Here is a 13,514-nt window from a genome sequence, read left to right as displayed (position 1 = left end):
AAGGTTAACATCTCCCCCTTGCCTGCATATGAAACCCTATGGTGGCAAAACTTCCCTGGCAAATACTGTAATTCTTGTTTCTTGTTCACTGTTTTCACAGTCACCTCTGTACCGTGAACTTATCATCACCGTAAAAAAACTGTTGTTATCATAATACTCTATTGTTCACTGTCTGTCCGTTCTTTTCATGTTATTAGTATGTATTTAAGATTAGCCTACGGGCAAGAACTTGCAAGAAACTTTCATTACAATGATTCCTTCACACATAGGTTCTGTAAATCACTTGCCGCCACCGTGAAGTTAAAGTTCAGTGAAAATGTCCATTTTCCTTACACCGTGAAATTTTGCTACCGTGAAGATAAAGTGAATAACAGTATTCTCCCTATAGCCGGCGTAGTTAGTCTGGTAGAGACTACCCCTGGATATGCGCATGTCGGGTCAGGGCGCTGGTGGGCGGGATTGTACTCATCATCCTGGCTTTCCTTACGCCACCACAAAAGTAAACACTTCCCTCCATTAACGTCTACGCTGTGTCATCGACACCGGCGCGCGCCTTCTGTTACTTCTTTGTTTATCGGATTTCAGCCAGGGATATTCTGGCATCTCTCTCCTCTCTCTCTAGCGCAGTGGTAGCAGCACAAGCGTGCCATTCCTCCTCTTTGTTTAGCGGCGGGCAACCCTGAAGAGTTTGCGTCCTTTCATACATGCAGGGCTGGTAGGCCGCCGCTCGTGTGTTCCAAGCCGCCGGATCCGGGTGCCTGACTGAGGGAGCACCATTGGGAGGGGATTTGAGGTTATTGGAGAGGCGGCCGGGCCCCGTGTGTTTGCAGTGAATGGAAGCCGTCCTATTCCGAGACGTGCTGTTTGTTTGCTCTGGCAAGTCGAGCTGTGGCTGACAGTGGACGGGACATGGACGAGTCCCGGGGCAGTCTTCCCCCCACACAGCCCCGCCTGGCTCTGATTGTCTCCATGTGTTGCGTGCCGCCGGTGACGTCTAGGTAATCAGCATCGTCCCTCCGCAGGAACGTTGGCGGCTCTGCTCGGCGGGTTGTACCGACGGGGGAGTCCTGAGCCTTCCGTCACGCCTTTCTGAGAACGTCGCGCGGGTCCATCTCTGTGTGTTTTGTACCCAAAGTTTCGTCTTCCTGCTATCCTATCTACACACCGGAGCTGCGGTCTAGAGTATTTTACCAGCCCCGGAAACAACGCGACCGACTTGCTGAACTCTCCCTAGCCCTCCTTCCCTTGACTGACCTCAGGGCTTCGCGCCAAGATGTCCAGGCTGCGACAGAAAGTGTCGGGAAACTCTCACCACCGAGAGAAAACTGCTGCCACCGTTCCCGAGTACAACATCGCCATGTTGGGATGCGAGGGAACTGGCAAGTCAGGTGAGAGTCGAGACCTATATGACCAACGGTGTCTTTTCTTTTTTGTTACGATTCTTTTTTCTCTACAATATTTTTTGTGTGTGCATTTCATCAAAGATGTGAATACAGTGTTTCAATGAACCAGCTATGGCCCAATGCTAAAAAAAGTAATTAATCAAACACCACCGGCCGGCCATGTAATACTAACATGTGCTTTAATATCGTATCGTATCATATCATATCATATCATATCATATCATATTATATCTTATCATATCATATCATATCATCACATCACATCATATCAAGTGATATTTCAGATCAAATCAATACACACCTGATATCACGGCACTGGCATTCTTAGTGGCGATTTAAATATCTCGACCAAATTTTTGGGAAGAAAAGTTGTCTCTGTATACACCATCCACCACACATCACTTCAATTTGTTTTGAAAGATGGCGTCCAGACACTTGTGCTCCCACATCCCTGTCTGGCCAGACCGCGGTCTTTGTAAGAAGTCAGCGATAAACACTGACAAGAGGGGGGTTATGGGGCCTTATCTGAGGGAAACAAATGTAGTGCAAGTGGCTGTTTCAAACAGACCCCCCTCTATCTTAATGATAACCAGGGGGTCGCATTTGCACCTGCTATAGTATGTTTCATCGTCAGAACCCCCCCCCCCCCACACACACACACACGATGCCGCGACACACACACCAAAAAAGGACAGCAGAACGGAAGGCCATACCAATGATGTATAAAGGCAATAAGGCCATGGCTTAGCTCAGCTGGGGTTTATGACGTAAATGAAGTACTTGAACTGAAGGAAATGGGTTAAATACAATGTCGTCTCAAGATTTTACATCGGGGTTATAATGGTTATAATCTATATAGTCAGGAAATAAATCAATAAAGAGTTATTGTGTATTGTTTGAACAGGTGACAGAGTAAGAGTAATAAGACTAACTGTTGATCACATAGAGAGTGTTAAATGTGACTGTATTTTGACAATGTTCGCACAGTAACTCGCTTGTGAAATTGGCGTTTGGGGCAACTACATTCTCAGTGCACACAGACCTGAAAAGAAGGATTTTGAACTCACAACAAACACGACAGAGTCAGGGATTGTGGTTTTGACACGAAACAGCATGTACTTAAATAGATGACGTCTTCTGTGTACAGCAAATTCCTTAATTCTGTCTTAGCGTGTCCAGACGTCCTTCCAACTGTCGCTCACCCGAGAGACAGGATTACTTTCACCCGGACAGGTTCGGTTAAAGGAAAACCAAACCGTGAATGTTTGGGCCCTAAAATTGGATTTTGAAAGTCAATTTATGTATTCATTTCTATACATGATTAGTTCAAACAACACTATCACAATGTATAGCGACATCACATGATGCAAAAATACGACGTCGGTGTGATGTGAGAACTCACTGAAAATAAATCATCGCGGGTTTTTTGTAGGCTCGCAAAACTAAGGGGATCATTGTACGCCTCGTTTTTGCGCTGCTTTAAAATGCTTAAAGTATGAAGTTATTACAATGTGATAAACAATGTTAGTAAATGTCACTACCATAAAGATTTCAGCATTATCTTATTTGTATTTTTTGGCCCTAATATTGCTTTAGTTGCCTCTTAACGGTGGGTTTTACACGTCTCAACTCCCCCCCCCCCCCCCCGACCTAATGAACTCTTCCTGTATCCATATCCAGATTTCAATCATAGGATACTGAGGAGGCGTCAAGAACAGAAATCCCTGGTCCATCTACACTCCTTGGGGGTCGAGGTGTTAAAACGTTTTGTCTGCCACATCGTCTGTCCTACCCTACCAGCGTATTAAAGCTTAGAGGACAGATCGCAGAACCCACAGATTATAGAAAAAGTGGGACTTTTCGTCTTTCTTTGCTTCGACGTCAAACCCTATGAAATGAAACCCCCATTGCACAGAGAACACAGTAGAAACATAGGAGGCAATGGCCAGTGATTGACGTTGTTGTAACAAGAGACTACGCAAGTACTAGTATTAGCTTGAAAATTCATCTGTGTTGGTAGAAATCATTCTGAAACAAGTTTTAACTGTACAACACCAAGACTGGTGTTATACAGTCGAAAACTTGGGTAAGTCCAATTTTTGTGTTGGAAATTACAGTTAAAACTGGTTTCAGAAGTACTAGTATTGGCTATATCTAGAAACGTGCCATGGGGTTTGACTTCTTTCTTGGAAGCAGGGAAAGACGAAAAACCCAACTTATCTAGATATAGTCAATCACTGTCCATAAGTCACCGTGATATGTCTCCTATGTTTCTGCCATGTTCTCGGTGCAACTAGCCTTCGGGCACGAACTTTCTACAACAAAAGTCCGGAAATATAACCGATCTTTCTACAAGTCTATGTCAGATCGATTGCAAAAAACTACGCATGCAGCAACCTTCGCCTCTCCAAACGGACTTAAGTTTGTCATTGTTTAACGTTTAATTCATCGTGCCTGACTCCGCTGTATATACAAGTTCATAACACTTCTACGTCAATGCCAACCACTTAGCCGTGCGCTGCACGCTTGCCAAGTCACAACTTATAGCCAGCATGACGTCTGCAGCACGCCTATTAAGATAGGACTGATCCCGACAAGAGTTACAAGTCAAGTGCCCGGACGTTTACGACACTCAACATTCCGTATTGCGGCATGCTGTGCGGGGTCGTAAACTGAATCAGGTGATAGTGAGTTGAGGGCGACTGCAGTCTGACTGCTGTTTACTGGCAAAGGCTTTTATTGGAAGAAGGAAGTGGCTACTGACGAAATCGCATTGCTGTCAGGATCATCCTGTCAGCAGTGTAGATTTTTCCACTGCTGACAGGATCATCCTGCCAATAGCCTTAGGCTTGGAAGAAATGAAATAGGGGACACAACGACAGCCCCCACCCCCCTCCCCCTGTATATTGAACCTACACTACCCCCTCCCTCCGTGGTTCGTCTTTGCCGCCACCATCACTTTTGCCCATGCACCAAGGACATCTTTTAAGCTCTTTAGCTCATAAGGGTGTCAACGCGAGAAGAAAGCTTCGTGTCTTGTCTGTTGAAAATCTGCTTGTCCAAACTTCCTTATTTGTTTCAGGATTCGCAAGGTCTAATTACTTAACTACGAAATGCTCAGAAAACTCAACAAAGGGTGAAAACATATACGTCCAGTTTCCAACCTTGCAACATGACGGTTTGAATGAAAACTGACGGTTTCCCACTAGTTTCAACCACGTCCCATTTCCATTGATGACGCACTGGTTCGTCAGTGTTCTACAACGGTGTGCCAAAAAACTAGCCTCTTTGTCTAGCAGGCTACGTGGGTCGCTGGAAAATAATATACAGTATAAATAGTATACTAAGGGAGTCGGCTAAGGAGGGAGGGACAATTTGCAAACTGTAACATTTATAGCGGACTAACTTCTCTGGCATGTTATCCGTCTATTTGGCCAATTTCTACGTTTTTTCCAGCGACCTGTGGAGCCTGGTAGAGGCTACAGCAACAATTGCCCCAGTAACTCCAGTCACCTGAGTAATAAGTTTGTCATCCTTGAGGTTAAAACCTTCGTATGTCAATGGTCAGATTTCCGCTTGTTGGAGAGCGAGGACGTGTGTGTATACATTGTTACGGGTTATTGCACCGCCAACCATAATATTTGCACGTGATATTTACACGCGCTGGATTTTATTTTGTTACAGGAGTCCAAAGCAATTAATTTCAGAACATTCGGAGTCGGATTTTGAAATTCAATTTTCTAGTCCTTTCTGTACAGGGTAATTGCATATCAACGTATATGGAGCAAAGGTGCAATGTCGTTGTGTGATGAGACCCCAGTGAAAATCTGGGCGCTGATTTTTGTGTGGTCACAATATATAAAGGACTCCTTGTGCGGCTTGCTTTTTTGGGCTCTTTGTAAACGCCCAAAGTATGAAATCATCATAGAAATGTGCCAATATGAGCAAGCAAATGTTGATACCTTACAGATTGCCATATCCAGAATATTTCCGGTTTTAACGTTATAAAATTGCTGTGTGCTCCTTTAATGGTAGATTGGGTTTACCAAATAGCGAAACACACGTTCGGAATGGTTTTGACAGAGCCTTGAGAGTTAAGAGCCATCGATGCTGGTTCGGAAGCAAGCCCGGTTTATTAACGCTACGTGCCGGGCCAATACCTCCATGACCAGCGGCCGTGGGAGTATAGAGAGTGCTTCAGTTCCAGTAACTTGACGACGGCGATATGATCCCCAAATTCCGCCTTTAACAAGCGTCCAAGAGAAAGGCAAACAAGAGGTAATTGAGGATTGGCAGAAACCGGAGCCTGTGTGCACGCTCTAGTTAGTACACACTTAGAGTGTGTGTGTATCCGACTACCGTATTTCTCTCCATCAAAACCAAACGGGCCGATGACGACGTATTTGAGGGATCTGATAATGCTCCATTGCGAGCACGTAACTAACGTAGATTGAGTCCACATTGGACAACTGTAAGACCTTGGCCTTCCTCACTTCCCGACAGAATTCTACTCCACGATTGGTGGTTGGCACCGAAATGCCTGGACGCTCCCCCAACGACACAGCTGCATTTAAAGACCTTATCACGAGAGAGAGGGAAAGAAATTAAGTCCAGACTCTTGTTATCGAGGGAGGGTACAAGATAACAAGTATTTGAACTTGGCAGGCATCCCATCCTTTCGGAAGGCCTAGGGCAGACTAACAGTGCACCCGAGGTCGGCTATAATGGCGGCCTTCCTACTTGAAACTCCCCGTTGGTACGGTACATCAGTTGCTAATCATGACCCCCATATGCTACGGATCTGTGGGCACCTTTCAGACGAAAATACAAGTGTTTGTACGTGTATTATCCTTTGTACTTCTGTCGTTTAACTGTTACTTTTAACTTGAACGTATAATTTACTGCGGTCTTGTGTTGCGCTGTAGGAAGCACTGGTTTCTGAAATAAGAACGCTCACGTCTCTAGCTAGTTATCTATCTTTTCCTTAGAAGAGACCATACAATACTTGAATACAGATCAAGGCAAGAAGTAGTTACGCCATTGTTCGTAAGCACCCCCACACCAAGTCTATATATGACCCCGTTCACACTCATTTTTTTCAATCGCGATTGAAGTATAATCGCGATTGTTCGATCCGATCGCGATTGAACGCAAAGAAACTTTTGCGTTCACACTGCTTTTCGCCAAGTGGATTAAAGTATGCCGTGATCCGATCGCGATTGAAGCACGATTGAAGCATGCTATCGGTGATCATCTGGTAAATGTTGTTGTTGTCCTTGTTTTGTGTCTATTTTTCCGCTAGACATTGTCACTTGGTGCGGTAAATGTCCCTCTTTCGGTGACATTTCCCCAGTTTGGCCTGCACCTCCTCTCTCCCCCAGATTGCGATGAGGACCCTGGTCTCCTCATCGCGCCATCTGCCACCAGCTGAAGTTACTGACGGAGTTTCGTTCTTCTTCTTGGGCATTGTTGACGATGAAAAGTTGTAAAAGAGCGATCTGACGTGCGGATTGGGTTTGTTTTCCCGCGCGATGCGAACTATGACCCCACGTACCCGCATGTATGACCTCCCACCCCCGGAACCAGCCGAAATCTCCGCCGATCGCGATGGAATGAATCGTAGTTGTGTTCACACTCAAAATTTGATAGGATTGGATTGGATCCGATCGCGATTAATCCAATCAAACTACCTCCGGAGGTAGTTACAATCCAATCGCGATTGGATCGTTTTGGATCGTTCCAATCGCGATTTGGAGCGTTCACACTGAAAAAATCAATCGCGATCGGATCGATTCAATCGCGATTATACTTCAATCGCGATTGAAAAAAATGAGTGTGAACGGGGTCTATGTCTTCCGTGCTTTGAGAAAACGCCAAAGACATTGATCAATAGAGTATCTACAACAAGAAGATACGGCTGTCTAGTTCAAAATCAGACGACAGTACAAACACAAAAACATTCTTGCTGTTTTTAATTCACATTGAAAAACTATATTCCATATTTCCATATTACCAAGACATCGCGGAAGTAGAATAAGATTGCAGTTCAGATTTGAAGAAGAAAAAGTTGGAATCGTTTGTGCTTTCAATTAAAGTGTGTCCTGTTAGTTGACCCCTCGTTCTGGAGTCTACACAACAGTCTGGAAACTGTTCCGTTTATAGGTTGATTTGGGCGTTGACAGTGCTACTGAAGAGTGCAAGATGTTAACGTTCTTATATAACGGAATGGGAGACTTCAATCGGAAGGAATTAAGGGGAGGCGCCTCGACAAGACGTCATATAGATAAAAGGTAACGGATGAAAAAAGCAAACTGCGAACGCTAAACCTTAACAGATCGAAAGAAGGGGACTGTGAGTTTCTTTCGGATTGTGTCATGAATCTTTGCAGTACACGGTTCGAAAGTTAGTGTATAGAACCTTTAGATACAGGTCGCTGGGATCGGAACCTCGGGTCAGGTCTGACCTCTGCACTTTGACGTATAACAGACAAGACCCTTGGTAAGGGTAATAAATATTCGACCATACTTGTCACTGGTGTGCATTCTCAGCATTACTGACCGACGGAATTACACGTAGCTTTTTTTTCTCACGAATGATAACATTCTGTCTATCTACGTGAAAAATGATTTGGAAAACGGCTTGGAGATATCTTAAACAAATCATTTGTTTTGTGCGATTTTCACCAGGGTGCGATTGAAATGTTCTTCAATATCGCCGCTTTGCTAAACTACATTTAGCTAGGGGGCCCATACCTACAACGTTAACACTTACTCTCTGTCTGTCCCAAGAGCTATCTGCAACTCGAAAATCATGACCATAGCATGTCTGGAACACGAAATATTAAAACCGGACGTTCTGCTGCAGTACCGTAGAAAGTCGCCAGGAGGCCCAACTTGACCTTCGTTTTCTCGACCTCTATGCACCGGCCTACCAAACATACCAAATATAAGGATCCATTCACTCAGCTTCTCGAGTTATGCACAGACAGACACATAGATACCCAAAACATAACTCTCTTGGCGAAGGCCAAAAATTCGCCCAGCCGCGAACTCTACATGTCAGAAACCCATAATAAATCTCTATTACGGAGTAGTTTACCGCTGTGTGGGTCTGTGTAGTACATACTAGCCCTGCTGAAGGGAACCCGACCCCCTGACGGTTCACAGCGGTTGACTGCAAAATCTGTGACCTGCGAACATACCATCTTATCTGTCGGTCGTGACGCGACTCCCCGGCGGTGAAAGGTAGACAATCGACCGCCTTTTCTTCTCAAGAACTGCGCCATTCAGCTTACAGTTCTCTGATTGTTATGGTTGTTCTAGTTAGTTGTTGTTAACAACCGTTCAATGGTACTCAGTATAGCATCCACTAAGCCTTCCTACGGTGTTATGGATTGTAGAATTCGGCCCAAATAGGGTGAATAATTATCGGCAGGACTCGGAGTCAGTCCATGTGAAGGCTTAAAGATTGCAGATTTTCTACACATTTATACAATGAAATGACGTCGCATATATGACGTTATAGTGACTCCCTGAATGTCGTTTTGCAATGCGATAGGTTTGAGTCAACTTAATATGTAACGAAATGACCGGGCCGGAATTTCACTTCAAACGTTAATCTAATCATACATTGAATACCTTTACTGGGCCTATATTGGAACACGGGATACGTAGCAATCAGCGAAAAAAAGGAGATATGTTTTAATCAATAAAAAACGTCAATATAATCAAAACGCCAGAACTAGAGCCTTCTACTAAGACCTGCTTTTTTTAAAACAAATGTAACAATGTCAGCAATTCTTTTTTGATAACATGACCACCTGAATTATGAATATATAAAAAAAATATCCATATATAGATTTAGATATATCGTACTCGGAGATTAGCAAGAATTAGATTAGATATATCATTATAGGAGATTAGCAAAAAGTAGATTACTTAAATCAACCAGTTCCTATCATCAAATATAGTCCACTTATACTTATATGGTCTTCTCTACTTGAAGTACGTATCCACCAATTAACCACTTACTTTGCCACAAGAAGTATACTTGACCCAATTAAAGAAAGGAAAACAGCATCCGTTTTGCCTCTTGTCACCAAGCGACCGTTTTGGGACTTGACCGGTGAAGATGTCGGAAGAACCGAGCTCACAACAAACCGTGATGTTTACGTTTGAGCCATTCTAGATCATCTTGTAATCATCGCCGGCTCGTTAATTAACGATCGTGTCTGGGGCGTGTTTACCATGTCCTGATTAATCACATAATCAGTGCTGGGTTTACAAATGGGTAACCTAGATAACCGGGGATGTCCCTAGCCTCTACCAGGCCCTGCGGATGGCTGGAAATATAATAGAAATTGACCAAATAGAGTGAATAGTATGCTAAGGGAGTCGGCTACGGAGGTAGGGACAATTTGCCATCCATCTAGAGGTGGCAAACTGTAACTTCTGTTGCGGACTAACATCTCTGGCAAGTTATCCGTCTACTTGGCCAATTTCTATGATTTTGCCAGCGACTTGTGGAGCCTGGTAGTGACCAGGAGGCTAAATGTCCCTACTCCCCAAGCAGAGGAGTGGGTCCGGCTGGTTTTTGACGTGTTTTTAGGCGTTTTTTTTCGGGCTTTCTTCTATTTTGTCCCGTTTTCTTTATGTCGCCAACCCACACGTGGTAGCCTCCATCAGGCTTTCATACAGGGGTTTGTATCGTAGAATTCTGCAAAAAAAAATGGAATAGTTTGTTTGTTTGAACCTTTGTTTATTCATGATAAGCTCAAATCGGCACGCAGGCCGCTTTTCATTGAGGTCATGAGGGAAGAGGTAAGGGTCAGATACAATATAACAGAGATACACAGTCATTTGAGTCCTAATAACTGTATCAGTCCACGGTTAGGTATTTATATCCCCCGCTGGTTTCCGCTTACAAATGAAACCCTCTGGTGGCCAAACTTCCCTCAGGGCAAATATTCTCCCTATAGCTGGCGTAGTTAGTCTGGTAGAGACTACTGAACTGGTGGCAGCCTCACACTTCAGCTCCTGGTTCCAACTGAGAGACCCCGGTTCAACTTCAAGTCCTGGGTCAGGACATCTCAGTTGGGGCTGCACCCGTCTTTCAGAAGGGAAGTCAAATGGGGATAGGAAATGTGATTCCGTTGTTATCATAATGTTATTTGTATGTGGTCGCAAGAGATGGTTATTATCTCACCACCAGATTCTACCCCTATAAAACGCTTTGGCACTAATTTAACTGTCAAACATGCATCATATTTCAGTTATATGTCCCCGAATATACCTTATGGAAAAGGAACTTGGTTGACAGGTCAAATCTCAAATCAATCAATCAACTAAAGCAATTGATAGAACATAGGTAAAACACCAATCAATGCGAAATAAGAACCAAAATCACAGTTGTGTTTAACTTTGGCACACAGACTTCCAATATTTTTACTCGTCCTTCAAGTGTATAGTTGGCGCCGTGTTTGCACTCTTACCAAAAGGAGGCCCTTCCAAGTGCAAGACTGAGACCAATTGGGAAGACTGTAATGAGTTTTCACAACCTTTGTAGACTCGCCAAAGAGGGTTGAAGAGTGGGAAAACCATGCAAATAGGCACGTAGAAACGAAAGTCAGACGACATTTTGCAAACATGCCGTTGTACTTTTGGTATTTGGGTCTGAATGGCCCAACACGGTGCGGGGCGTGCCCCCGTGTCCCAGCTGGGACCCTTGTCGTCCCCACAGGTGGGTCGCTACAAGGCCCCCTTCTTCTCTCAGGTTGATGCAACAAAGATGGATCCCGTTACCATGACGACGAGCTAGCACGTCTCCAAGTATGCGGTGTCCGCGTGTTTGAGGAATCCCCTGTATTTGGGACAGTGCAAATATTTACACAAACTCCTCTTTTGAAATAGACCCGCTGTTACGTTGAACTAGAGCAGGGATGGGGGACGAGGTCGTGGCCCCAATGTTAGCCCCCCCTCCCCCACCTCCTCTCGTTCCCATGAATTGGCGTCTACGTCGGAATGATTTTTAAAACGTCGTGCTCTTGCACATCTAAAACACAGGTGCTACGTGTTAACGCTGATTTTTGGTAGCCACTGCCGGATTTAAGATATCAGCTTCAACTGTCCGAAAAAGAGACCAGAGTGAGCTCAAACCAAGGAGGTTAAAAATAGATCCTCCTTGCTCAAACCAAGATATGGCGGGGAACATCCAGTACCTGGTACACCACATCCGTGTTGAAGAGAGCGGCGCGAGTCTGCAAATAAACATGGATCAAGTCAGTCGTCACAGAGCGTGACCTGTAGTGACAGGGTGTTCGCTGGCGCTTCGCAGGCGCTTTCCCGTGACGTGTGATACTGTAAATGCAGAATTGTTCTCGGTGGTTTTATGTTCTCTTTACGGCGAACTTAAAACCTACCGCGAAAAGACGTTCTATTGTGTGACTGTAGCGCTACTATCATTTCAAACGCGAACTCAGAACCACCGCGAACACTCCGTTTTCTCCCTACCACGATATTGAATCCCCGCGAACATTTATGCATTTACAGTAACGCTATGCAGTCAATTTAGGACGGGCCTTTTTTGGCTGTATTAACACGACGTCATTCATCAAGTCACGTGACTTTTGAGAAAGATATACTGTAAAAGAGGAAATGTTCGATGAGGTCTTACGTTCGCGTTCTTCATCGCGAGCTTAAAACCACCCCTTTTACAGTAAAACTCTGCATAGCAGTTTCATCCGCGAACTTAAAACCACCGCGAACACTCCATTTCCTCCCTACCGCGAAATTAGATCCCGCCAACATTTCCCCTTTTACAGTATATATACCGTGTAGTTGAGGCTATAGATGTATGAAATTCTACTTTTAACCGTATCACCTGGTATCCATATCTTAGTAACTGTTGTGACTTTAGGTTAAGCCTTAGCCTTAACTAGAACGCCCGGTATGGCAAGGCAAGAATTCTCCCCGGGCCCCGTAGAGCTAAACCTTATCGTCTGAAAGCCTTTAGGATTGAACCACGCGACATGTTCACACGGCTCTGCCACTGGAAATATAAACAGATGTGCTAGCTTACAAGTGGAGACACCGGAAATTCTCAGCCAAAGGTTGTGCTATATTTAGAGGACTGAGCCTACTTACTTCGGTTATGGCACTCACTCACTCACTCACTCACTCACTCACTCACTCACTCACTCACTCACTCACTCACTCACTCACTCACTCACTCACTCACTCACTCACTCACTCACTCACTCACTCACTCACTCACTCACTCACTCACTCACTCACTCACTCACTCACTCACTCACTCACTCACTCACTCACTCACTCACTCTAGACTCTACCAGTCTCCCCCGAGAATTTGACCCTCTCTCCGTAGCCGACTCCCTTCAAACATTTGACTCTATTTGGCCAATTTCTACTATTTTCCCAGCGACCGGGGGAGACTGGTAGAGTCTACACTCACTCACTCACTCACTCACTCACTCACTCACTCACTCACTCACTGACTCACTTACTCACTCACTCACTCAGTCACTAATTCTTACTGGCAAAGCTGAAAATGTTTGACTTTTGTTTCTAATAATCTATATTTTATTCTATTTTATTTTCAGCACTTACTGTGAAGTTTCTGACTCGAAGATTTATCAACGAATACGACCCTAACTTAGGTAACGTCTCATACCTTTTTTCACAGTCAACATTTTTGCATTCATTGTTCTTCAATGTTTTATATGATTTTTTCCATCCTGTATGTAATGATGAACTGACGAATGTACTTTTGTTGTGTACAGAGGACACGTATACAAAAGAAGAGACGGTAGACAACCAACCGAGTGTCGTCAAAATAATGGACACGGCAAAACAGGTGTGTTTGTTATGTCTGTAGGACGGTATGTTCAGACAAGGCCCAGCAACTTATAGACCGATCCTGGTTGTCTATCACAATCAGCCGCCCAACCAATGACAGCATATGCATGGCAATTAACAGTTCGACCAATGAGAGAGTGGTTGCTTGTCCGTATAATATTTGCATTTTGTGTTACAAAAATCGTCAGCACATGTACTAGACTAAGTCCAAAGTGGGTTAAACTTAACAAACATTAGC

General features: G+C 44.3%; 1 protein-coding gene across 1 annotated transcript in view; it reads left to right on the top strand.

Annotated features, from left to right (window-relative positions):
* Nucleotides 1-421: 421 nt before the first annotated feature.
* LOC136428540 (ras-like protein family member 12) overlaps nucleotides 422-13,514 on the top strand; it is a 20,422-nt gene continuing 7,329 nt past the window's right edge. Inside the window, exons 1-3 of the mRNA XM_066418136.1 lie at nucleotides 422-1,388; nucleotides 13,021-13,077; nucleotides 13,201-13,274. Of these exons, the coding sequence (XP_066274233.1) occupies nucleotides 1,274-1,388; nucleotides 13,021-13,077; nucleotides 13,201-13,274 (246 nt within the window). The 5' untranslated portion in view covers nucleotides 422-1,273. The remainder of the gene's footprint in view (nucleotides 1,389-13,020; nucleotides 13,078-13,200; nucleotides 13,275-13,514) is intronic.

Source organism: Branchiostoma lanceolatum, chromosome 2 (genome assembly GCF_035083965.1).
Source record: "Branchiostoma lanceolatum isolate klBraLanc5 chromosome 2, klBraLanc5.hap2, whole genome shotgun sequence".
Lineage (NCBI taxonomy): Eukaryota > Metazoa > Chordata > Leptocardii > Amphioxiformes > Branchiostomatidae > Branchiostoma > Branchiostoma lanceolatum.
Note: the sequence above shows the minus strand (reverse complement) of the source record. Positions and strands in the feature narration are given on the sequence as shown.